We start from the raw sequence: 23,469 nt of genomic DNA, 5'->3' as shown, positions 1-23,469 counted from the left end.
AGAAGACATCATCATTGAGGGCGGAGGAACTTTTTCCCTTTTTTTTTTTTTTGTGGTGCGACTTTGGTTGAATTCATATGCACAAAAGGAAAAAGCAAAAGTAGCCAGAATTCAAATGCCAGGGACATGGTGGTGATCCGATTCTCTAAGAGAGTGCAAATAACAATGATTTGGATCCTTAATCTAATGATTTCTTAAGTTCCTGGACACTTTAATCTAATGAGCTCTTAGTCTAGTCAAGATCGGAACTAAGTTTGTGGAATTAGGAACCGAATTGGGTCCTCTTGAAACCGGTTTGGAACTGAATCGGTTCTTGAGTGGACCCAAAAAGACATGGCGGGACAAGCATTTCTAGGGAAAAAAAATGAGAGGCAAGCATGAAATGATAGAGAGACACAACAAGAGGAGTTCTATACATGAGAATTTTTCTCTTTGGGTCGAATATACATGAGAATTTAAAAGGTGACTGTCGCATTCTACAAATGAATGGAGGCTTTGGTTTTGGAAGAACTTTTATTCTTTATTCCCATACTTTGAACGATTCTTAAATGAATGTATGTACTTAAGTTATTCTAATCATGTCATTCTACCTGCACAAAATGTATAATCAAGTCTCTATAATATATTTAAATAATCTTTCCTTTTCGAATAATTGCGCATCTAGCAAGAAAAAGGTTTTATTCGAGAACCGGCTTGATCTCCTCGTACGAGGAACTACATCGATCCATGTTGGTTTTCGGTTACGTTATCGGGAATCACCTTGGGATTGGTCTACTCAATTCAATTATCGGGTTGAACCTGAACATGTGCTCACCACTGCATACGGTCACAAATGCACTTTTTCATAAGGCCACCTCTTAAGACTCTGCTCTTTGCCTAGGTAGTTTCTTAATACATGTGGGTTGGGGATTACCACACTCAATAAATATCATTTATATATATAATGTAACATATGTCTACTGTGAAATGGCCACAATGCCCTCCCTGAAATTGTGCAGCTTTAACCTTCACAGCAAGCATATTCCAGTTTAACTTCCAAGGCACCACCGTAGGGCCACAGCACCCCACAACAAACCCCATGCGTTGGGCCAAAAACACACAGCTTTACAGCAAAATCCTTTTTTTTAAATCTGATTTTTCTCAATCCAATTGTTTCGAAAAGCTTCGCATGCATCGCATCACAAAGGGCAGGACAAAAAGATCAAGAATTTAGTCGAAATCCCGATGCTCCATAGCGCCGGGGTTCGCAATCTCTTGCAAATCTCTGTCACTTCGACAATAATCATCGTATTCGTGCAATATAACCAACAGACACGATAGACTTCTGGTTGAGACTGGTAGTTACATATGTTTCTTTCCCTCGAATGAATTCCTTTCGGGGGTTGCGTTCTGACCATCAACGTCAAGTTCTGATTTTTTTTTTTTTTTACCCTTTTAATTAGGAAACTAACAAGGCTGGGTCTTGTTTCCGTTTCCTCCTTTTCTTGGATTATGGTTTTGGTCCGAGCAGAGGACGAACGAAGCTCCACTTTCTGGGATTCGAATTGCCGACTGCTGGATTTCGATCAGGAGTTTCCATGAAATGGGTTTTCGTGATATAGGTTGAGATCGAAATCCCGAATTGTTAGAATTCACAGAACGCGATTATAAAGAAGGTGTCTCGTCGCAAGTTAAGAGGGGGAAGAAAATTTTAATGGGGAGCTTCATTTCTGGAGTCTTGTTGCCTCTGCTGCTTTTGGCAGGTAGGAGTCCATTTGCGCTGAAGGTCCTTTGTCTTCAGTGGGGTTTTCTTTGATATATATACTAGCTATCTAGAACATTGGGAAAGTCGGAGATATTGTGTATATTATCGTTTCGTTGTGCTTTATGCTTTGGCAAAACTATTTTGTAGAATCTTAATGCAAGGTTATAGTGAGCTTATGCAACTTCTTGTGTAGGCCCATTTCTATTGGCTTTTCTTTACCACATTCTAGTTTGTCTCTAAAGTAGGCTTATCATGTGTTTGCTGTAATTCCAGTTTTAGCTTTGTGGATGGGATGTAGGTAAAAAGTTAGTGTTTTCTAGAAGAGTTATTTGTTTTGCTGGTGCCATTTTGTCATGTACAAACGAAATGAAGTTCAGTTTGGAGGAATCATGCAGTCCATACTGAGACAGAAATAATCATGTCATTGTTTGTCTGGAAATGCTCACTAGGGACAAGATAAATGGTTCTTTCTCTAAGCGGTTCTATTGATTTTGACCCCTCTAATGCTCTTCAGTTTCATTCCTTAACACTGGCCGAAAGATGATCAGGAGTTGCCACTGGAAACTACCAGTGAGGCTGTTGTTTTGGCTAAATAACAGATATAGTTGCCTGTTGTTTGGGCTATCTTTAAGCTGTCAACAAATGATTTGTCAGGGATTACTGAATGCTATCCACAGTTTGCCTTGTTGACCCACCACCTGTTAAAATTAAAGATTGAATTTCAGGGAACCAACGTCGAGGCTCAACAATGGGCTCTCCTTGCAACAGTGAAACTTGCTAATGAGAATGAAAATACCTGCTTACATATGCATGTGAATTCTAATATCCTCTCTCTTCTTTTCGTTCTTTTTTCAACTAACAGTGGACTTTTCACTAATCAATTTGCTGATTAAGTTCCCTGGTCGTTTTCATTTGTTGCTAATAGAGAATCAGGTTGTCCTTTTCTTTCTTGTTTTCCCTTTTCTATCTTTTGCAAAGTTCATGATTACTCTCCCTTTTTGTGTCGTTTTGTAATCCTTTCTGTGAAGCTTACAGTATGCGTGGTTGCTTGCTTATTATGCCATATTAATATTTTCAACTTCATGCGGTGCAGCTGCTTTAATCAACTGGAGTTTGATATGTCTGGCAGATTTGATTGCATTCCTCGTGTTTCAGTTTAACGTGTCCAAATTGGGTAAGCTACATTTCTTCCATCTTTTATGACTTGACATTTCAAGGAAAGAGATGCTCTTGAATGAGAAACTACAAGTGCAAAATCCATATGGTGCGTAAATTTCTTATATCACATGCTAATTAAACATGATTTCTTATAATCTCCCATAGTGTTTTTCCACTTCTAACCAAAACTTTTGCATCCTAATGCTATTGTCATGTTCGTTTCTCAGTAATTTTGTTGCTTCAAAGTAATCCCATTTAACTCTTTACGAGTTTGTTGCAATAGCTTTCCACCTGTTGCTTTATTTGGAATTTTTACGTGTACAAACATGGCTTTTGTTTTACTTGTAGGCTTTCGTCGTCATGGGCCTCCCTGGTTGTTGTGGTCCATCATTGTGTTTTCCATACTTGTAATGGTCTGTGAATCAATATTTCTTATTGTATGGGCTATTCATGGGGGAAGATGGAGCGAAGCGGATGCTTCATGGGCTAAGCTTTTTGGACTCCTAATGTGAGAGTTATTTTTATCGTCTGTTGCTCTTTTTAACAAATCACCTCTGGTTTTTCTGATATTCTTCACGTTTTGTTATGTATGCAGAGTCCACTCCTGGAAAAATCCCTCAGCAATTTACTTTTTGGCATTACACCTTTTAGCAGTTGTTGTTGCTTTTCTCCAAATCAACTGGAATAGGTTTGGTCAAATTGTATCACCAGATTCGTGTTGGGGGAGCTTTGTGTCTGTTATTCAACATTTGGGTGAGTAATTGAAGGAGACAATTTAGTATGTCTTCTTGACTTCATAAATCAATTAGCATCTCATCTCAAGTTCATAACTTACTATCTGTAAACGTTGTCCAAGACATCTTGAAAATTATGTGGCTGATCTAATATTTAGAGAATATGCGTGATAGTGAAATTCAATTCTACTGGAAAACTCTAATTTGCCATGGCTTATAAGGTTGAATTTCATCCCATTATGTCCTCATATTTATGGCTGAATGTCTTTTATCAGTCCATGCTACAAGTTTGGAGAGACCTCTTTTCTAATACCTATTTTATGTAATTTGGTTGATATGGTGGAGATTATGAGAAAGATGAATACCTAGGAATTAAAATGCAATCTGTTGATAATTATTCTTACTAGCCATAGATGAGGAAACTCTGTAATAAAAACCATGAGGAAACTCTGTAATAAAAACCTTGACTGTGGTTTTTTCATGAACTTTGCGATCTAATATCATGCATCTGTAAGAAGGTGCAATTTAAGTCCAGTGTTGATGCCTTATAGGAGGCAGACCATTAAGGAGCCAAGGTAATAGAAAGTTAGTGAGATTCTGATTGTTGTGGTAATGTGGACTAGTGCTGTAACCGTTGATTATTGATACATACTTTACGTAGGTATGGCTTAGTAGCTTTGCAAGAGCAAGACAGCATAAAGAAGAGGTTGCTTAGGACTTTCTTTGGCTTGTCAAATATCCTAGGGTCAATATTAAGAGGTTCAACATGTTGAAACCATGAAAATTTTGCGCAATCTTGCTTTGCCTACATAGCCCAGACACCTAGCTGGAATTCATACTGGTAGTGCTCTATCGTTTTAGGTACATGTCAATTAACAACCTAGTGCTTCTGAGAAACTCCAGATGTTAGATGATACATACGGTACACTGCAAATCTGTTATTCATGCAAACCTATAGAAATCATCTTGCATCAAGTGGGCTTCTATCTGACCAAAAAATATTCTTTGGTGCATCAGCAGCATTAGTTCTTAAGCTAACAGATATCCTGTTACATGTTATCTAATGCTTCTAAGCCAACAGCTATTCTGTTACATGTTATCTTAAATTTGGTTTCTCCTTCTTGATAATGGATTTGTGATTTTGGCTTTGGTTGTAAGAAGAGTATATTCTTTTCCTTCGATGAAGTAATATTCCACCAAAGGGATAAGCTTTTGTAAGAAGAATTAATAGTCTTTAAGTTTGTATTTTGCCCTCCAACTGACAAGGTTGCTTGAATTTTTTTTACCTGTCTGTTACAAAATCATAGGTTCCCGACTGAGGATTGCTTTCTGTTTGGTGTTGCCTGCTGTCCAGCTTGTTGTGGGAATCAGCTACCCTTCATGGATTTCTCTGCCATTTTTTGTGGGCAGCTGTGTCAGCCTTGTAGATTGGTCTCTAAGTAGCAACTTTCTTGGTCTATTCAGGTGACTTATTCAGTGACCCTTCTCTTCTTTTTCCTCATTCCATTTACACAGCATGCCTGCTCTTAATGAGTCCGGTGCTTTGCAACTACATGGTTTTGAAGGTGGTGGAGGGCACTTCAGATTTATGCAGGATTCAACATTGTTCTGCTTTATGTGTATCAGCTCCCCGTGGACTTCTCGGAGATATCAAATTGGATAGCTGACTTCATTGGTTTATATAAAATATCCACTTCTACTGAGTGGCCAAAGATTTGTTCTGGTCTTTCCCTTGTTCTTTTCTATATGATGGTATGTAGCTTCGAGTTCTTTGATCAAATGACTCCTTGGTTAAGATCAGTAACATAGGTCCTTGTTGAGGCAATCTGATTGTTTTGATCTCTGTCATGTGTTCCATTTTTATCTTATTCAAGTTTAGCTATGTGTTTTTCTAGAAAAAACTTCATTTATAGCTTGTTTGTTGCATTTTTTGGGAGTATTATGCCCTTACAAGGGTGACTTTTCTCAAGTTGTTGGGTCACTTGGAAGGGAAGCACTTTCATTTAGTTATTTAATTGGAGAGATGTTAGATAATCTAGCCAATGACAAAATTGTAATGCTTCAGTGGTTTTTTTGACCTTGAAGTTGCATTTGGACCTTTTTTCTCAGCTATTTAACTAGCATAGGATGGATACCTACGATGTTTCCTGTGATGCATCAATATGGACCCAAAAATGTGGGTACGTCACAGTCATGCACAATGGATAGAACATGGAGCATATTACAAAATTAAAGTTGCAGTGAGAGGTCAAAACATAACTGAGGCTGTGAATATATAACATCAGATTCACTCACAACAAGAATTAACTTAAGTCACTATCTGGTCCAACTTTGCTTGCTTTCTCATGATTGGGACATATTAGGTTGACCGTTAAACCATTTTTATTTGAATCGTTTGTGAAAACCATGATTGTGTTTGCTTGTTTGAGTGCATTTGTTGCTCTCATGTGGTTATAAGTACTTTCCTTTGCACTGCAGCTATCCCATGTCAAATGTAATTTAGAGGAGATGGATCTCATTCTATCATCAAATGAGAGTAGTTTGACAGAGCACCTTCTTCCTTCCAATTCATTTTTTATCCGTGAGTCGAGGTACAGTTCCTTATTTGTTTTCTATCCAGTAAAGGTCTGTACTTTAAGTTATTATTTTTGCTTTTTATTGGTATAACAATCAAAATAGGACAATATCCGCATCTACGTGTTGTCTGAGCTCTTCTTCATGCATCTGTGAATATTTTTTTTTTTTTAGGGGTGTGGCGATTATAGTGTATGATGAAATTTGAGACTCTGCACCATATTTTCCCTCTTATTACTCTTTTATCAGTTCCTACTGCTTAATAGGCTTTTCTTGCGGTTGCATTATGCTTTCTCTGATGTTTTTGTGTTCTTTCAAGTAAGTTTCTAGGTGGGGTGGATGTTCCATGGGGTAATAGCAACTTATATGTAAGCAACCTCAATAATGGGTTATGCCTAATATTTTTCTAATCTAATTAATCTTGGTCTTATCACAAGGTCTGTGAACTGTTCAATCCAGGAGAATTGCATCTATCTTAGTTTATTGTTTAACTTCAGAGGTTCCTACATGAAATCACTAGCTGGATAAAACATACTATATATTGCTGCAGCATGTGTTTGCTGTTGAGTTTAGATAGGTGAACTTTGAGTTATTATCACCTGCCCAAGTCCATGATTCCCAAGGGAGGCTTTGCACCTAAAGTCGACATCAAATAATATTGACACTAGCGTAATTTCACATCTCATGTCATTTTTTTAAGTTGGATAGTCTTAACCTTTAACTGCATCCAAAGATTTTGGAAAAGGCATTCTAACCTGATCTCTTTGTTTCTTAAGTGGAATGCGAAGCGGAGATTGAAAACATAAATGGCGTCGAAAGTGATGGATGCTTCTTTGTTATAATCGAGCCGTGGGAGGGTAGTAGCTAATTTATAGAAGCGATAGTTGTAAACTAAATTTTTATATTTGCATGCTTTATTATATAATCTCTTGAATGACTTTGTCTCTACCTCCTTTAACTGGAGATCAAAGTCTTATTGCAACCGTTTGTCCGTCTTTGAAGGAGCAGACAGTTTGAACTTTAGAATATTCTTACGCCACATTTGGCTTGAAATACTTTTATAATTGATGAATTACATTGTCAAATTACAGATCTGGCGTGAGACATACCAATGTGTTATTGAGGGGATCAGTTTTTCGAACCTTCAGTATCAATTTTTTCACATACGGTTTCCCGGTACACATTGCTAAAACTGCTATTTTATTGTGCTCTCAACTTGTCTCTTTGTGATAATACGCATGATAATTATCCTCATTCCTTTTCTTGTAACTTTTAATATCAATTCGTAATGTTGACTAAATCCTCTTTAAGGAAAATCTTTGTTTATCCTACACAATAGTGTTTCGTATTTAACATAATCATTATAATTAGCTGTTCTTGGCTTTCTTTCGGATGGGAAATATGATATGAAGGAAATCTATATTAGAATGGACAAGTTCTTTTTGGTTTTTCCAAGACTAATTTGCTTTTATCTTGCTTTCAATCTTGTAAAAGGTTATGCCTTTAATAATACTGACCAATTCAGCATTTTGTGTGATGTATTTGTTGCTGATAAAATGGAGCTAATCAGTCACTGTGCTCTGACTTTCATCTTTAACAGGCAAAATGATTTCTCGGTTATCATGCCACTTCTTCCATTAAATAGACTAAAATCATTAGAAATACATGTGCCGTTGATCCAGCAACCCTTTTCTGTCATTAAATTGATCAAATTGGATAAAAGATTTCATCTTTTTCCCGTTGTGGTTATGTATGGTCCTAACTTCCTATGCTGGCTTGAATCTCTATCGTTAAACTCACATGCTAAGTGGTTTTGGAAAGATTAAAATTTGCTAGGAACGAAATATTAATTAGAACACTTTAAAGTGATAAAGTTAAACGTCTAGCATTCGACTGATGATCTATTCACTAGCGTTCAACTGATAGCCTTTAGAGGCTTTATCCACATGATGGTTAGTCAATTAGGCTAAATAGTTATTTAAACCAAAAGCAGGTGGCATGTCTCCAAGCGAGGGTATCCCAGATCTACATCAACCATCTCTGAAATTGATTGTAGCTTTTTTCCAGAAGTAAATGTGATAATCGTTTGGTATACACCTACAATTCTGATGGACAGTTGTCTTTGGAATAAGACAGGACTGCACAACTTACATTCCATATGGTGCCTGTCCAAAGTTGACAGTATTCAAAGTTCTCATTTGATATCATTACCCCAGGGATTCTTTTCACTGTAAAGATGTTGCTTGTCTGAGGCATGCCATGTGTGGTTTTCTCTGAAGTCCATACCTTGCCTGCAGTTGTCTATTTTCGAAATATGTGCACGAGGGTTAAGCACTCAGGTGCTTGTGCACTTGTTTCTCAGTATTCTAGTTGAATATCTCTCAAACTTTGTCGTTGAACATGACAGGTCTCCTTATTTGCCCTCTCATTTTGGAGTTTCCATTTTGCCAGCATATGTGCCTTCGGCTTACTTGCATATGTTGGGTACATTGTTTATGCCTTCCCTTCTTTGTTTCGATTGCATCGATTAAATGGGCTTCTGCTGGTCTTCATTCTCCTATGGGCTGTGGCTACATACGTATTCAACGTAGCATTTGCCTTCTTGAAGGGGAAGCTTGGGAAGGTAGCTCCCTATCTTGCATTAAGTTGTATATCCTCTTCTTAGAAGGTTCTAGTGATGTTAATTATTGATGCATGTTCAGGACATGGATATCTGGGAGATGGTTGGTTTATGGCATTATCCAGTTCCTGGATTCTTTCTTCTTGCTCAATTCTGTCTCGGAGTTTTAGTCGCCTTGGGAAATCTTGTGAACAACTCCGTTTTCCTCAGCTTATCTGATGAGTATGGGCAACATCCAAATGACGACTCTTATGGAGAAGGTAATTTTGGGAAGAGGTGGAGGAGTACTGTTATTTATTTCATAATGGGGATTTGCTACTCATCCTTGCCGTATGATCATCATGTAATGTAATTGCTTTAGCTTGATAGTTTACTTTTCATTTGCGTGCATGAACCCCATGCATCGTTGTTCTCCTTGGTGTAGCCATTTTTGCTTTCAACATTCAATTTTTTACTAGCAACAGAGATGAATGTGAATTATGTGCCATGGCATTAGAAAAGTCTGTAAAAGGTGGACCTTGTTTGTCATGTGTTGCAAATTACGGAAGCATCAGACATTAATGCTGTAAGTCGATAACCAGACAAGTTCATTACATTCTAGAGGGGAATACCTGCAGTTGTATGGCATATTTATTTTCAGTCAGGGGGGTATGTTCCTGAATGTTAATAAACCTCTAGAGAAGCAGTTCGTAGAAAAATTCCTCAGCTAAATATTGTGTTGATATTATGTGTTTGGTGTGTTTGGGAAGAGTACACTTATCTTAGTTAGAAGATGCACATGAATAAACATATCCTCGATTGTGATGGTTTAAAATACGAGAGATCGGAGAAAAACAGTCTAAGACTGTGTATTCCAGGAATATTTGGGTGGGGTCCAAAATTGAGGATACGATGATAGAAACACAAATGTGACACTTAGTTGTGCAAGGATGACCTCAATATTCTTCAATGAGAAGACATGACTTTGTAGGAGGGGAAATGTTGAAATAATATGAAGATGGACCCTTTAGAATGAACATTTTTAGAAGGATCTTAAAGCACAAACAATGTTGAATATTGCGTAACCTTGTAAGATGATTCATTTACCCCATTTCTAGTAGACGAAAAGGTCCTTATGTGATGTTGAGAAGACTTCATGTCAATCTTATGAATGATGAGCATGTTTATCTATCTGTCATGTTCTCATTTGTGAGTGCTACTTTCTGTGAAAACTGTTTTTGAGTCATGTAGTGATCTTAACGCATAGCATCATATCCGGGTGCAGTCAATATGGAGTCTTGTTGACAATTGCCTGGTCATGATTTCAGGGAAACTAGTATCTGATGTTGTTGTCACTGTTTTAATGAGAGTCTTGTGCCGTCATACATCTCGCCCCTGATAAGGAACTTAATTCCGCTTATCTACAAACTTTTGCTTCGGCATTCTGGCTGAGAATATTGCTTGTTAGAAATGTGATCCTGATTCACCTAAAATGATGTCGATGGCCAAATTGAGTGCTTTAAGACTGATTAGGGAGCAAGAATACTTCAATAAGTAAGATATTGAGTTTTAAACGCTATGGGATAAGGTGGAAAATGGGGTAATTTTGAGGATTGCTGTTTCATTTCTCTTATGTTGAAGTTCAGTGATCTACTTCAGTATTTTTTTTGTCCCTCCATTTTGCCTTTAAAAGGATCTAGTTTTATGATATTATAGCACCATTGATATATGTGTTTGGGTAGTGGGACATTGTGTATTAAATGAAGCCGGCATAAAAATGCTATGCTATTATTATTCCTCCATGTTGGACACAACTACCTCAGTATCCCTGTTTTTATTTTGCCATGTCATACTTAGCTACACATTTCGATTTTGTAGACTGTTCTTGTTTAAGTCATGTTTTGCTATTTAACATCCTGAAATGGGTATATCTTCCAGTCTATCTTCTGAGATTATCTCTTTTAAATACAGTAGAGGATACCAAGGTATTGATTGTGGCTACTGTTGCTTGGGGACTACGAAAATGCTCACGGGCTATCATGTTGGCTTTGATATTTCTGATAGCAATGAAACCTGGCTTCATCCATGCTGTGTATGGTAAGTAACTGCTTTATGCTTTTATATGCAATTTAATTGAGTTCTCACATCATCTAAACGTCTTTCATTCCTCGGTCTCTTGGAATGCCTGTTATGTGAGATATATTTCCAGAATCTCACTAATTCCTGCATCTTTCTGATCTTTGCCTCAGTGATATTTTTTCTGATGTATCTATTGAGCCATGAGATCGGCAGAAAGATACGACAATCCCTAATTCTCCTTTGTGAGGCTCATTTTGCTCTGCTTTACATTCTTCGGATTGGTTTGATTTTTAGAACTTTAGAGGATACATCCTCATTGGGCATGCAAATTCTTTCCCAGTTAGGTATGCAAACCTTTCCAGCTTCACTTTTACACCTGTTCTTTCTTCTATGTTGCCAGTTATCGGATTGGTCTATATTCTGTTTGGAGAATCTGATTTTGTTGTTCTTTTGTTTTGGTGGATTTGGCTGGGTAAATTGCTGCAGGTCTTCTGGATCGTGACAGTTCCTGGGACTTCCTAGAAATTGCTCTGCTTGCTTGCTTCTGTGCAATCCATAATCATGGTTTCGATATGCTATTTTCCTTCTCAGCAGTTGTGCAACATTCGCCTAGCACCCCAATTGGATTTGGGATTTTGAAAGCTGGTCTGAGCAAATCAGTTTTGCTGTCTGTGTATGCTTCTCGAAACGCTAGATGCACCCAAGGAAACGCTTCCTCTGGTATACTTTGCTGCTCATTTACATTCAGCAATAATGGAGTTAGAGTTTACTTTTTGACCCATTAAAGAGCACTCTGAAGGTGTAATCTCCCTTGGAAATTGTCAGGACAACTGTTAAATGGAGTAATTTTTTCATGTGCAGTGATAATTGTATATTGTATTTCTCCTTGAGTTTATTCTTATGTAGACTTCTGGAGACCATGCAGTTGTACTACATGTAGAGGAGTAGCAGGAATTTGAACAGCAAACTTTCTTGTGCACCACCATAACGAAGATGAATGGGGATAGTTTGGATCTAATATCAAGCCCACCATCCTCCTCCAAAATCCCTTACACCCCAGCACATCCTTTATATACCCCCATGGAGTTTCTGCATGAAAATTGATTATCCACTAGTTTAATAGCATGCAAGTAATGACTGGACTTTTTCTATTTAGATATGGTGGTGGACTTTTGACTAGTTATGCACTGTGCTGTTCAGGATGCCAGATTCACTAGTAGAGGTCTATACGGGAATGGTTTTGTTTACTGTTTTTCTAATTTATACAACAGGTATTTATAGTTTGTACCTCTAAAATGTATTTTCCTTTCAATTTCCAGAGAGAAGGATCGCATTGTTTCTCGGTGCAATTGGGCAGAAGTTTCTATCTGTATATCGCTCATGTGGCACGTATATTGCTTTTTTGACAATCCTCCTAACAGTTTACTTGGTGACACCCAACTACATATCGTTTGGCTACATTTTGCTCCTCCTATGTTGGATTATAGGAAGACAACTTGTTGAAAGGACAAGAAGACACCTTTGGTTTCCGTTAAAAGCATATGCAATCGCTGTGTTTATCTTCATATACAGCTTGAGCAATTTCTCCACCTTTGAGATGTGGATGTCAGGGTTGATCGATCTTCAGTTTTATTTGGCCTACAACTCTGAAGCTTCGCTATGGCAGAATATTTGGCAGTCTCTTGCAATCCTGATTGTGATGCAGCTTTACAGCTATGAGAGGAGACAGAGCAAGTATATCCAATCTGATGACTCCGAACTTATGGAATCTGGTGCACTTGGATTTATGAAGAGGCTCCTCATTTGGCACAGTGACAAGATAGTGTATATAGCAGTGTTCTATGCATCTTTGTCACCAATTAGTCTCTTTGGCTTCCTTTATCTGCTTGGTCTTGTCATATGTTCCATTTTACCTAAAGCATCTCGAATCCCATCGAAGTTATTCCTTCTTTATACAGGAATTTTGGTGATGGCAGAGTATCTATTTCAGATGTTGGGTGCCCAGGCAGGAATGTTTCCTGGACAAAAGAACTTTAGTTTAGCCAGTTTCTTGGGTTTTAAGTTATTTCAGTCAGGCTTTTGGGGTCTAGAATTGGGTTTGAGGGGAAAAGTGCTGGTGATATCTGCTTGTACCCTTCAATACAATGTCTTCCGTTGGTTGCAAAAGGTGCCAACTCACTTTTTGAGCAAAGATCGTACCAACGAACCTTGCCCTTTGTTTGTATCAGCAGAAGAGGTGTTTACGGATATTTCTAATTCAAATGGGGAAAGCAAGCCACCTGCAGATTCTCCTGCAATTCCTTGTGAAGGGGAGGGCGTGAGAATCAATTTTTCTTCCTCAGCTTCTGGTTTTTCTCAAGCATCAAGTAATATACCCAAAGCAGGAGGCTCGGGGGGTGGCAGTGCCAGAAAATATTCCTTCGGATATATCTGGGGAAGCACCAACGAAAGCCACAAATGGAACAAGAAAAGGATTATCACCATGAGAAGGGAGAGATTTGAAACACAGATGACAATCTTCATAGTCTATATAAAGTTTTGGATGGAGAACTTGTTTAACCTCTTTGGCCTCGAGATAAACATGGTGGCCTTGCTCCTTGCCTGCTTTGCTTTATTAAATGCCATTTCTATGCTATATATTGCACTTCTTGCTGCTTGCATACTTCTAAATCGCAATGTCATTCGCAAATTATGGCCGACACTTGTCTTTTTGCTTGCTTCCATTCTTGTCCTTGAATACTTTGTCATTTGGAAGAGCACACTGTTTGCCAATCCACAGACATCAAGCGAGGCTGAGGTACATTGCAACGATTGCTCGCAAAGTTCAAGCTCACATTTGCAGTACTGTGAAAGTTGTTGGTTAGGTAAGGCCTCTTAGTAGTTTAATACTTTCTCCGGTTGAGAGTTTCTCTCTTAATACTGAAGAAGCTCGTTAGAGGGGCATGAACTCATCATAGTTTATATCGATCTTGATCTTTTTCAGATGTCTCTTTGCTTACATGTTTATCAGTACTTTCACTGCTTTACTCTTTGTTCAGTTGTTCTATGGGAGTGCTTTCTCAAATCCGTGATATATGCGCAACTTTGATGCAGGTCTTACCATTGATGATTCTCGTGTCCTGATCAGTTACTTCATTGTCTTCATGCTTGCTTGTTTAAAACTTCGTGCCGATCACAGGTCCAGCTTTTCAGGGTCCTATACTTACAGAGAAGTGATGTCTCAACGCAAAAACATATTTGTATGGAGAGACCTTTCATTTGAAACTAAGAGCATGTGGACAGTTCTCGACTACCTGAGGCTATATTGTTATTGCCATCTGTTGGATCTTGTGCTTGCTTTAGTTTTAATTACCGGGACCCTGGAGTATGATATCTTGCATCTTGGATATCTTGCCTTTGCTCTGGTTTTCTTTCGGATGAGACTCACAATATTGAAGAAGAGAAACAGGAATTTCAAGTTCTTGCGGATGTATAACTTTGCAGTTATTGTTCTATCTCTTGCATATCAATCTCCTTTTGTTGGAGATTTTTGTGCCAAAAAATGCAAGACAGTCAATTATATATTTGAGGTGATTGGTTTTCACAAGTACGATTATGGTTTCCGCATCACTGCAAGATCTGCACTGGTTGAGATTATTATCTTCATTCTTGTGTCAGTGCAATCATATATGTTTTCTTCCCAAGAATTCGACTATGTCTTCCGATATCTTGAAGCAGAGCAAATTGGTACCATCGTAAGTGAACAAGAGAAGAAAGCTGCATGGAAGACTGCTCAGCTACAGTATATTCGCGAATCTGAGGAAAAGAAACGCCAGAGAAACATGCAAGTGGAGAAAATGAAATCTGAGATGCTCAACCTGCAAATTCAACTTCATAGTGGAATCTCCACTGCAAACTGTGACAGCACTTCTCCAAGTAGCGAAGGGCTCCGGAGGAGAAGGAGCTCTTTAATTTCAAATAAAGATTCTGGGATGTGGGATAAAGAGAATAGCTTGCTGAGAAGACAAGATCATGCTGTCAGCGAGGAGTCTGTATTTCCTTTCGAATTTTATGATTCTCCTGCTAGTATGAATGCTGAAAGTCCTCTTGTAATGAATTCAGCAGATCATTCATTGGAGTTTTCCCATTGCGAGATCACTGAGGCCGAGGAGGATGGTGGAGGTTCTTTATATGATTCAGATAAGAGAGAGAAAGTCAGAGGTCAAGCTAAGGATAACCCTATAGTTTCTGCTGTACAGCTTTTAGGAGATGGTGTTTCCCAGGTCCAATCTATTGGAAACCAGGCGGTTAGTTCTCTCGTTACCTTCCTGAACATCAAGCCAGAAGATATGGATGCCAATGAACCCACAGCACAAGAAGATGGGAAGTATGAAGAGATGGAAAGCCAAAACCTGGGATTTACGGATTTGAATCGTTCTTCATCTCTGCCATCTGATAAGAGTGTCGATGCTGCAAGTCTTCAACTAGGGAGGATATTATTTCATATATGGTCCCAGATGCAGTCCAATAACGATATCGTGTGTTACTGTTGCTTTGTTCTGGTCTTCCTGTGGAACTTCAGCCTGCTGTCAATGGCGTATCTTGCTGCACTCTTTTTGTATGCCCTTTGTGTAAATACCGGTCCCACTTATATTTTCTGGGTCATAATGTTGATCTACACAGAAGTTTATATTTTACTTCAATATCTTTACCAAATTATTGTCCACCACCATATTTGGACTGCTGATTCGGGCCTCCTTCATGAGTTGGGATTTCCTGAACATAAAATGACATCTTTCTTTGTTATTGGGATACTGCCACTGTTTCTTGTCTACCTATTTACCCTTATACAGAGCTCAATAACTGCAAAGGATGGTGAATGGACGTCGTCCAGTGAAGTAAATTACCGTAGAGTGAATGCTCTGTGCAGAAAAGAGGTCGCGGTCAGGGATAGCTTGAGCAAGAAAGCTGAAGAGCTGCTATGCCACATGATAAACATGGTTAAAATGACAATCAGAAACTTCTTTTGGTACTGGAAGTCGCTGATACGGGGAGCAGAATCTCCACCTTACTTTGTTCAGGTGCCCATGGATGTTGGTTTGTGGCCTGATGATGGGATTCAGCCAGAGAGAATAGAATCTGGAATAAACCAATTGCTGAGAATTGTTCACAATGAGAGATGCACAGATAGAAATCCTAATCTTTGCCCATTTTCCAGTAGGGTTCACGTTCAAAGCATTGAAAGAAGCAAAGAAAAGATGAATATAGCTTTGGCGGTTTTTGAGGTGACATATGCCTCACCTCCGACCGAGTGTGCTTCAGCAGAATGGTACAGGTCATTAACTCCTGCAAGTGATGTAGCAAAAGAGATCATGCTTGCACAGCAATCTGGATTTGTTGAAGAAATGGGATTCCCTTATAGCATACTTTCTGTAATAGGAGGTGGCAAAAGAGAAATTGATCTGTATGCCTACATTTTTGGTGCAGATCTGACTGTTTTCTTTTTGGTGGCAATTTTTTATCAATCTGTTATAAAAAATAAAAGTGAGTTTCTTGATGTATCTCAGCTCGAAGATCAATTTCCAAAGGAATTTGTCTTTATACTGATGGTAAGTCATTCTTTAACCACTCTGTAGCTTTTCTGTCCAGTGACGATTGTGTCTATTCCAAAGGATTTCAAGTAGATGTTTATACTCAGCTCAAATGTATCAACCGTACACACTCACCAATCTGTTTGGTCATTTGTGAATGTCTTTTTGTAGATTGGAGATTTGTAGACTTTAAAAATATACCTAAAATCTGAAGTTCTGTGTTCTAGAGTGGCCTAAATGTTTTGCTTCAATTATCGGCTAGTTAGATGGCTAATAATGTTATTTACTGGTATATGAAGTCTGTTCTGACTTCTGAGTATTCTTTGCCTAATTAGCACAGTCAGTTGAAGTTATGACAAGTCATTATATTCTAGCATTCATCTGGGCTTGACATGTCAATTTGCTTCTTACTGCATTATATTCTATCTTGCAGATAATCTTCTTCATGATCGTGGTTGACCGCGTAATTTACCTTTGTTCCTATGCAGTGTGGAAAGTGATCTTTTATCTTTTTAGTCTCATTCTTTTCACATACTCAGTAACTGAGTATGCCTGGCGCTTGGGGCCTTCCCAGCAACAAGCTGGAGTTTTAGCTCTCTGTGCTATATATGTAGCAAAATCTGTTTCTTTGTCACTGCAAGCCATACAAGTACGCTATGGCATTCCTCATCAAAGCACCTTGTATCGACAGTTTTTGACCAGTCGAGTCGCTCGGGTCAATTACTTAGGCTATCGGCTGTACCGTGCTTTGCCATTCCTTTATGAGTTAAGATGTGTGCTGGACTGGTCATGCACAACCACATCCTTGACAATGTACGACTGGCTAAAGGTGAGTCTTTCTCCCTTCACGCCCTCACTCCCTTCCTTTCCCTGATAAACAAAAGGGCACCTGAGTGTGTCCTGATTCTGATCTTGTTGCTTGAGCTAATTTCTTTTGTTTTGAGTAGTGACGTGCATAAATTCCATGCCCTTATTTTAGTCTCAGGTAACTTGGATCAAATTAAGCTCACTCAATGATATAGAAAACAAAAGAGCACCTGATTGTTCTTCGGAAATAAGAAATATCATAATTACAATACCTGGGTGCTTGATTATCAATCTCACCTTGGGTACTCCATTGCAAGACTTTTTACGTAGCTATGGAATCTCATTACCTGGAGAATCATGTTGTGTTACCTCAGAACAGAATGTAGTGAACTTCTAGTGGCAGTTGACTTTAGATAGTGGAATAACATGACAAGTTTTGCGTTGTCCTTTTTCACTAATGCCAGTTTTCTGTTCTCTCTATTATTTTCTTTTAACAGTGGCTATTGGTTCTAGGATGTGAGGTACAACTACATAGCCTGGACTTCACTTGAGTGACCAACTCTTGATATGAACTACACATCCCTCGACAAGTTGATGAAGCTTGCATACTCTTTCTTCACCATCTTTTAGTTCTTCCATCCTTATAGAACCTCCAGTTTAAGGATGATTAAGCTGATATTTAGCTTTGGAATAGTTTTAGAGGCTGCATGAACACCTTTTAGGTGTCTTAGTTGGTTCTATAGGACCCCAAGATCGCTATAAGAGTACGAGAATGGAATGTAAAGCATTTCTTCAGCTGTCGCCTTCTTCCTTTTCCCCTTTGCCTCGAGGTTGAACTAAACTCTTTGATTCACATTTTATTTCATTCGTGATGGCTAGCTCAAGTTCTTTTCCTGCCCCACCCTAGTTTTGCCATATCCAGTAGTGTTCTAGACAAGCCTTAAAGATCTGCTGCCCTAGGATGACCCCTTTGTCTTATTCTCTTCTTTTACCAATTTTCGATCGTCCACATAGTTGAGAAGTGAGAAGACCATAAAGAAATATAATCATGGGGGCTTTGCTGTTAATTGAATTATCTTCTGGACTTATCATTTATTTATGTGATTGTAGTAAAGGGGGGAATGTCATGAAGATAATAACTGTGAAATCATCTATAGACACATTTAAGGATTTCAAACAGAACATGGATGTTTATGTGCTAATGGTGATAATTGTGGTATTGAATACATCTTCTTTCTTCAGGGAGTAAATTTTATCCAGTGCCTCTTGCCGCATTATAATCTGAGAACTCTTTTACTATTGACAGATAACGTTGTTGCTCTGTGGTTTTTAGTTCTCTTCTTTCCATATAATGCAAAAGTCTCTTTGTTTCACAATCTAATGATGATTGACATAATTATTGCTGAGGCTATTCAATGGACTTTGCATGTGTGTATGGTGCATGGACTGATTCAATGCCTTCTCCCTTAGTTGGAGGACATTTATGCGAGCCTGTACCTGGTCAAGTGTGATGCAGTCTTAAATAGAGCCAAGCACAAACAAGGAGCGAAACAGACCAAAATGACCAAATGTTGCAGTGGCATCTGTCTATTTTTCATATTGATATTTGTTATCTGGACCCCAATGCTGGTAAGACATCAGACGCTTGTTAACTCTACGTGAAGTTATTTTAGAGTTCTTGTAATATACATTCACAACTTGTCAGTAAAAGGCTCATTAGACTGTTGTAGATGAAGTACACTCAAGTGACTTTTCCCCCTTGCCGTTGTCAGATGTACAGCAGTGGTAACCCGACTAATATTGCAAATCCCATCAAAGATGCCAGCGTTCAGATTGATATCAAGACCATCCGTGGAAGGTTAACTTTGTATCAAACCACTCTATGTGAGAAGCTCCAATGGTTCGAGCTCAACACTGATGTTGATCTAGATCCTGAAGGTTACTTGGATACCTTTGATAAGAATGATATCCAATTGATATGCTGCCAAGCTGATGCAACCGAGTTGTGGCTTGTCCCCAATGTGGTTCAGTCTGGATTTTCCAAGTCCCTTGAACATGATGTGGACATGGGTATATCGTTTACCTGGGTACTTACTAGGAACCGACCCAAAGGAAAGGAACTTGTCAAGTACGAGAGACCTGTCGATCATCAGGATCTTCCAAATAGAGCAAATATCCAAAAGGTCCTCAATGGCTCCAGCAACAGCTTTAGGATATATAATATCTATCCAAGGTACTTCCGTGTCACAGGTTCCGGCGAAGTCAGACCTCTTGAACAGGAGGTAAGTTGGTTAGTCAGTCATTGGTCAGTTGTTTACCTACAGACTCTCTCTCTCTCTCTCTCTCTCTCTCTCTCTCTCTCTCTCTCTCGCGCGCGCGCGCGCGCTCTAAATCACAACCAGAAACTGCAACAAACCACAGACAGTACATGCCTATAACCGTGTGCAATCATCCCGTCATTGAATGTGTCAAAAGCGCATTATGCATGGTTCATCTGCGCTCCATATATGATATCTTTCAAACTGTTACGTCATAAGCTAAATCGGTGAAATGCAGGTGTACAATTTATTTTCTGACTAACCCAATAAAATTAGGATACATGTAAGAAATTAGCTGGACGTGCACTTCTAGTGTTAATTTAAGAATATTCACACAAAAAGAATATTTATTATTGCTTTATGCTAGTTGATTGTGCAATTTTACTTTATTTTACGGCAATTGAATGTGAGAATGGTGCAGGCGATTCCGGCTTAAAGAAAAATTTGCTTGTAAACTTATACTTTTGATGATTCAGATCCATTCTGTTCTTGCATTGTTCTATATTCAAAAACTTGAGTTATTAGAGAAAGCCATGATCATCCATGGGCTAATATATTGATTATAGCCCAAAAATGTGGAAGTTGTTCTAGAATAGAAAGGAAATATGGGGATAGATGTATAATTGCATCCCTCTAGGATATGACACTAAGATTCATGGGACATCCGCCATCGTATATACAATCTTTCGCTGATTGATAATTTATGGTTTCACATAGGAGAACTCTGGAAATCTTACAGTGCATACCACATCACGTAGCTTGAATTTTAAAAGAAAATGGGTCATGGCAGCCATTTTCTCTTTCACTTCAGGCAGTGGGTAACGGCAAATTCTTTGTCAAAAGGTGAGGGGAAAAAAATCTTAGATGAACTACTTCTTGAATGGGAGATGCGATCGAAAGAGTTTCTTTTCATTACATGTACTTATTTTTCTTTAGCAAATTTCACCAAAAATTTGGGGCTTGAGTCTTTCCCAAAGCAATGGTGGGAGAAACATGGAACCAATATAGTTGACATGTGTAGCTCATGATGTCTTCACTCCATGTATTGCTCGAAATAAAAGAATTAAACCCATCAGGATCACATTAACTAATTTACAAAAATGTGCTCAATCGTATCATGAAGTTAGATGAAATGAAAGAGGCAGGCCCATCCTTTCTTGAATTTTAACTAGGTAGTGGACTCAATTACTGCCAGTAGTTTGCCAACATAGTTGCAACCTCAATTGTTTGTGCCAATGGTGATTCTGTTAGGATTAAAACTGATGATGTGAGACATGGCAACCAGGAAAACTTATATATCTTTATTCTCCTCTTTGGGCTTGTACTTGCATACTGATTTGAATTTCAAAGACAACTGATGCACCATAAATTATCAGGTTAATGCTGTTAGTGCAGACCTTGTCCTGAATCGTGCTGAACGGCAGTGGTGGTCCTTCCATGATATAAACTCATCAGATGTCAGTGGATGTGGAGGATTGAAGGGACCAATGGCAATTATAGTGTCTGAAGAAACGCCCCCCCGTAAGTCATAAAAGTATAGTTTGTTTTCACTAGTGAATCAGAGAACTATCATGATATTTCATGACAATTGCAGCTGACTAATTTCTTGAATATATGTTTCAGAGGGCATACTTGGTGACACGCTTAGCAAGTTTAGCATCTGGGGCCTCTATATTACTTTTGTGCTGGCTGTCGGTCGCTTTATCAGACTTCAGTGTGCTGACTTGAGAATGAGAATACCCTATGAAAATCTACCTTCCTGTGACAGGTAGTAGATTTCCATTTTCCCTTCTTTCTATTTTCTCATCACCTTAATCCCCAAATATGCTGATAACATTATGTGGTATTATGATGTCGGTCGTCATTGTTTTCGTTAAGAGTATATTATTTCACTCAATAAAACCGTGAATGAGTTCGAAATGAACTTCCCTTATGAAATACTGCTACTCTTGCATAACTAGGGTCCAGATGTATATTGGTGTGTTTTCGCTCCAACCTTGCATTGTGACGTCAGCTGTAAGAGCAATGGTCTAAATTTTAGAAGCAGATTTTTTTTCTTTATTTGAATAGCCAATAAATCAATTGCTTTAAGAGTGCACTGTTCTCGAGAATAATGTGTGAAGACAAATTAAATCTTACTTTTGAAGAATACTTTTGTAGGTTTCGCAAATTTACAGTCCGTCTTAGTTGAGGTTTATTTTTATTTGAGACAAGGAAATACATGTCCAAGTCTAATCTTTTATCGGCTTTTCAAATAGCAATGCAGTATTTGGTAGAGTGCCAGTTCCATATGTACATACTTTTTCCTTTCTCCATTTATTGTCCCTGAAGAAAGCAAAAAGATGGATGAGGTGTTGTTTCCTTAAGCCAAAGCAAAAGGCCTTGTCCAAATTTTCCAATCCTTTTTTCATGTTTCTAGTTTGCTTTGGTTGAATTCATGTGCACAAGAAGTAAAGCTAAATAGCCCGATTCGGATTACAATAGAGAATGTGGTGATCTGATTCTGCATGATAGTGCCAATGACCTGAAAATGATTAATCAATTTGGATTACATGATATGCACGCTAGAGGGGTAATTATATGTGAGACAGATATAACAAATATTTGTTTTATTGAAAGGTTAATTTGGTCAATTAATTTTAAAATGGTGGTTTTAGCCAAAAAGGGCGTTAAAAAAGTTGACATATAGTTTTCAGTATTTGAGGTGCTTAACATCAACCAAAATTGAACTCTAAAAGTTCAAGGAAAGGGCAAGCTGAAGGAAAAACCGCACCAAATTCCCACTGTTTTAGCAGTTCTCTTGAAAATGAAACTCTGGTATCACAATAACTGGCAACCATTATGCTTGTGTTACCTTCACTCAAGATTTCTTTCAGTTCTCATTTACCCAAATCTGGAAGTACTACTTTTCTGAATTATCTAACTTCCCCATAGAAGAAGTTGCATAAAAGATTTGGATAAAGCATCTATCAGCATAGTGAACACATGTTAAGCAGGAGATATTTGGCTTGTGATAGGTTGATGGCAATTTGCGAGGATATATATGCTGCAAGAGCAGAAGGTGAACTTGGAGTAGAGGAGGTCCTTTACTGGACGTTAGTGAAGATTTACCGGTCCCCACACATGCTTCTTGAGTACACCAAACCTGACTAGGTCATGCAAAACAGGATCCAAATCTTGATCTCATCCAAATTAGCAGTTTTGCGAGCATTCCATCGAGAAGATGACAACATGCTCCATGCGTTGGAGCTCATGAGCCCCAGGATCTGTGCTCTTTATTCAGAGGACTTAGGTCTGTTACTTGATGAGACATAGACCTTGCTCTTCTGATTCACATCGGTCTATGTTCATTGTGGATTGTGCTTTTAATGCTAGCTCTCACAATGTATAAGCTGGGGACACTGGCCACACCACGGGTTTTTCCAAGCACTGAAGGTGATCTTCTTTCACCTCTAGGCTTAGATGTACATAGCATGTTACTGCCCCATGTAAGTTGCTGAGTTGTTTGTATCGGAAGAGAAATATAGGTTCATAGGAGGTGGTATTTGGTAAACCCTTGGTAACATTCTTTGTTTGTAAATACTTGTGTAAATACTTTTCAACAAAATTGGAAAAAAAATAGGTTATCTAACGTAAGCAAGCTTGTGAAATGGAATATCTGTGACTGTCCCAAAAATTTTGTCTACTTATCTTGCAGATTGGAGCTTCGTCCTGTGCTTTGAGGAAGAACATGCAATACCTACATCGGTGGAAACACAAGCTGTAATGATATTTTCTCGAGAAAGAAAGAAGTGGTGAGAAAATGGAGAGGTAAGATCAGCAATGTGCGTTGGGAAGGAACAAGAACTTTTCATATGCTTCCTACCTGCATGGATAAAGGAAGGAA

General features: G+C 38.4%; 1 protein-coding gene across 3 annotated transcripts; it reads left to right on the top strand.

Annotated features, from left to right (window-relative positions):
• The first annotated feature begins 1,169 nt into the window (after nt 1–1,169).
• Nucleotides 1,170–23,259, top strand: LOC115756705 (piezo-type mechanosensitive ion channel homolog). Of its 3 annotated transcripts, XM_030696571.2 has the most exons (22): nt 1,170–1,337; nt 1,511–1,742; nt 2,838–2,918; nt 3,251–3,410; nt 3,498–3,655; nt 4,944–5,100; nt 5,202–5,388; nt 6,115–6,227; nt 7,302–7,386; nt 8,618–8,833; nt 8,913–9,090; nt 10,781–10,906; nt 11,059–11,232; nt 11,375–11,608; nt 12,208–13,752; nt 13,982–16,476; nt 16,892–17,287; nt 18,736–18,894; nt 19,038–19,547; nt 20,960–21,104; nt 21,207–21,351; nt 22,601–23,259. In XM_030696571.2, exons 2-22 carry the CDS (start codon nt 1,694–1,696, stop codon nt 22,734–22,736), a joined length of 7,449 nt encoding a protein of 2,482 aa, XP_030552431.1. In that variant the 5' UTR covers nt 1,170–1,337; nt 1,511–1,693; the 3' UTR covers nt 22,737–23,259. The 3 variants fall into 3 exon arrangements, with proteins under 3 accessions (XP_030552431.1, XP_048140051.1, XP_048140053.1); XM_048284094.1 differs by lacking the exon at nt 1,170–1,337 and having other exon boundaries at nt 1,399–1,742; nt 10,784–10,906; XM_048284096.1 differs by lacking the exons at nt 1,170–1,337; nt 1,511–1,742; nt 2,838–2,918; ... (5 more) ...; nt 7,302–7,386; nt 8,618–8,833 and having other exon boundaries at nt 9,036–9,173.
• Nucleotides 23,260–23,469: the final 210 nt, after the last annotated feature.

This window comes from Rhodamnia argentea, chromosome 1 (genome assembly GCF_020921035.1).
Source record: "Rhodamnia argentea isolate NSW1041297 chromosome 1, ASM2092103v1, whole genome shotgun sequence".
Taxonomy (NCBI): Eukaryota; Viridiplantae; Streptophyta; class Magnoliopsida; order Myrtales; family Myrtaceae; genus Rhodamnia; species Rhodamnia argentea.
This window is presented reverse-complemented; position numbering and strand designations above follow the sequence as displayed.

Bases quoted from the DNA above. Each gene is read 5' to 3' on its own strand.
- LOC115756705 (XM_030696571.2), top strand. From the start codon at position 1,694: ATGGGGAGCTTCATTTCTGGAGTCTTGTTGCCTCTGCTGCTTTTGGCA. The intron at 1,743-2,837 runs GTAGGAGTCCAT...CATGCGGTGCAG, and splicing joins GCCTCTGCTGCTTTTGGCAG to CTGCTTTAATCAACTGGAGT. The intron at 9,091-10,780 runs GTAATTTTGGGA...TTTTAAATACAG, and splicing joins TGACGACTCTTATGGAGAAG to TAGAGGATACCAAGGTATTG.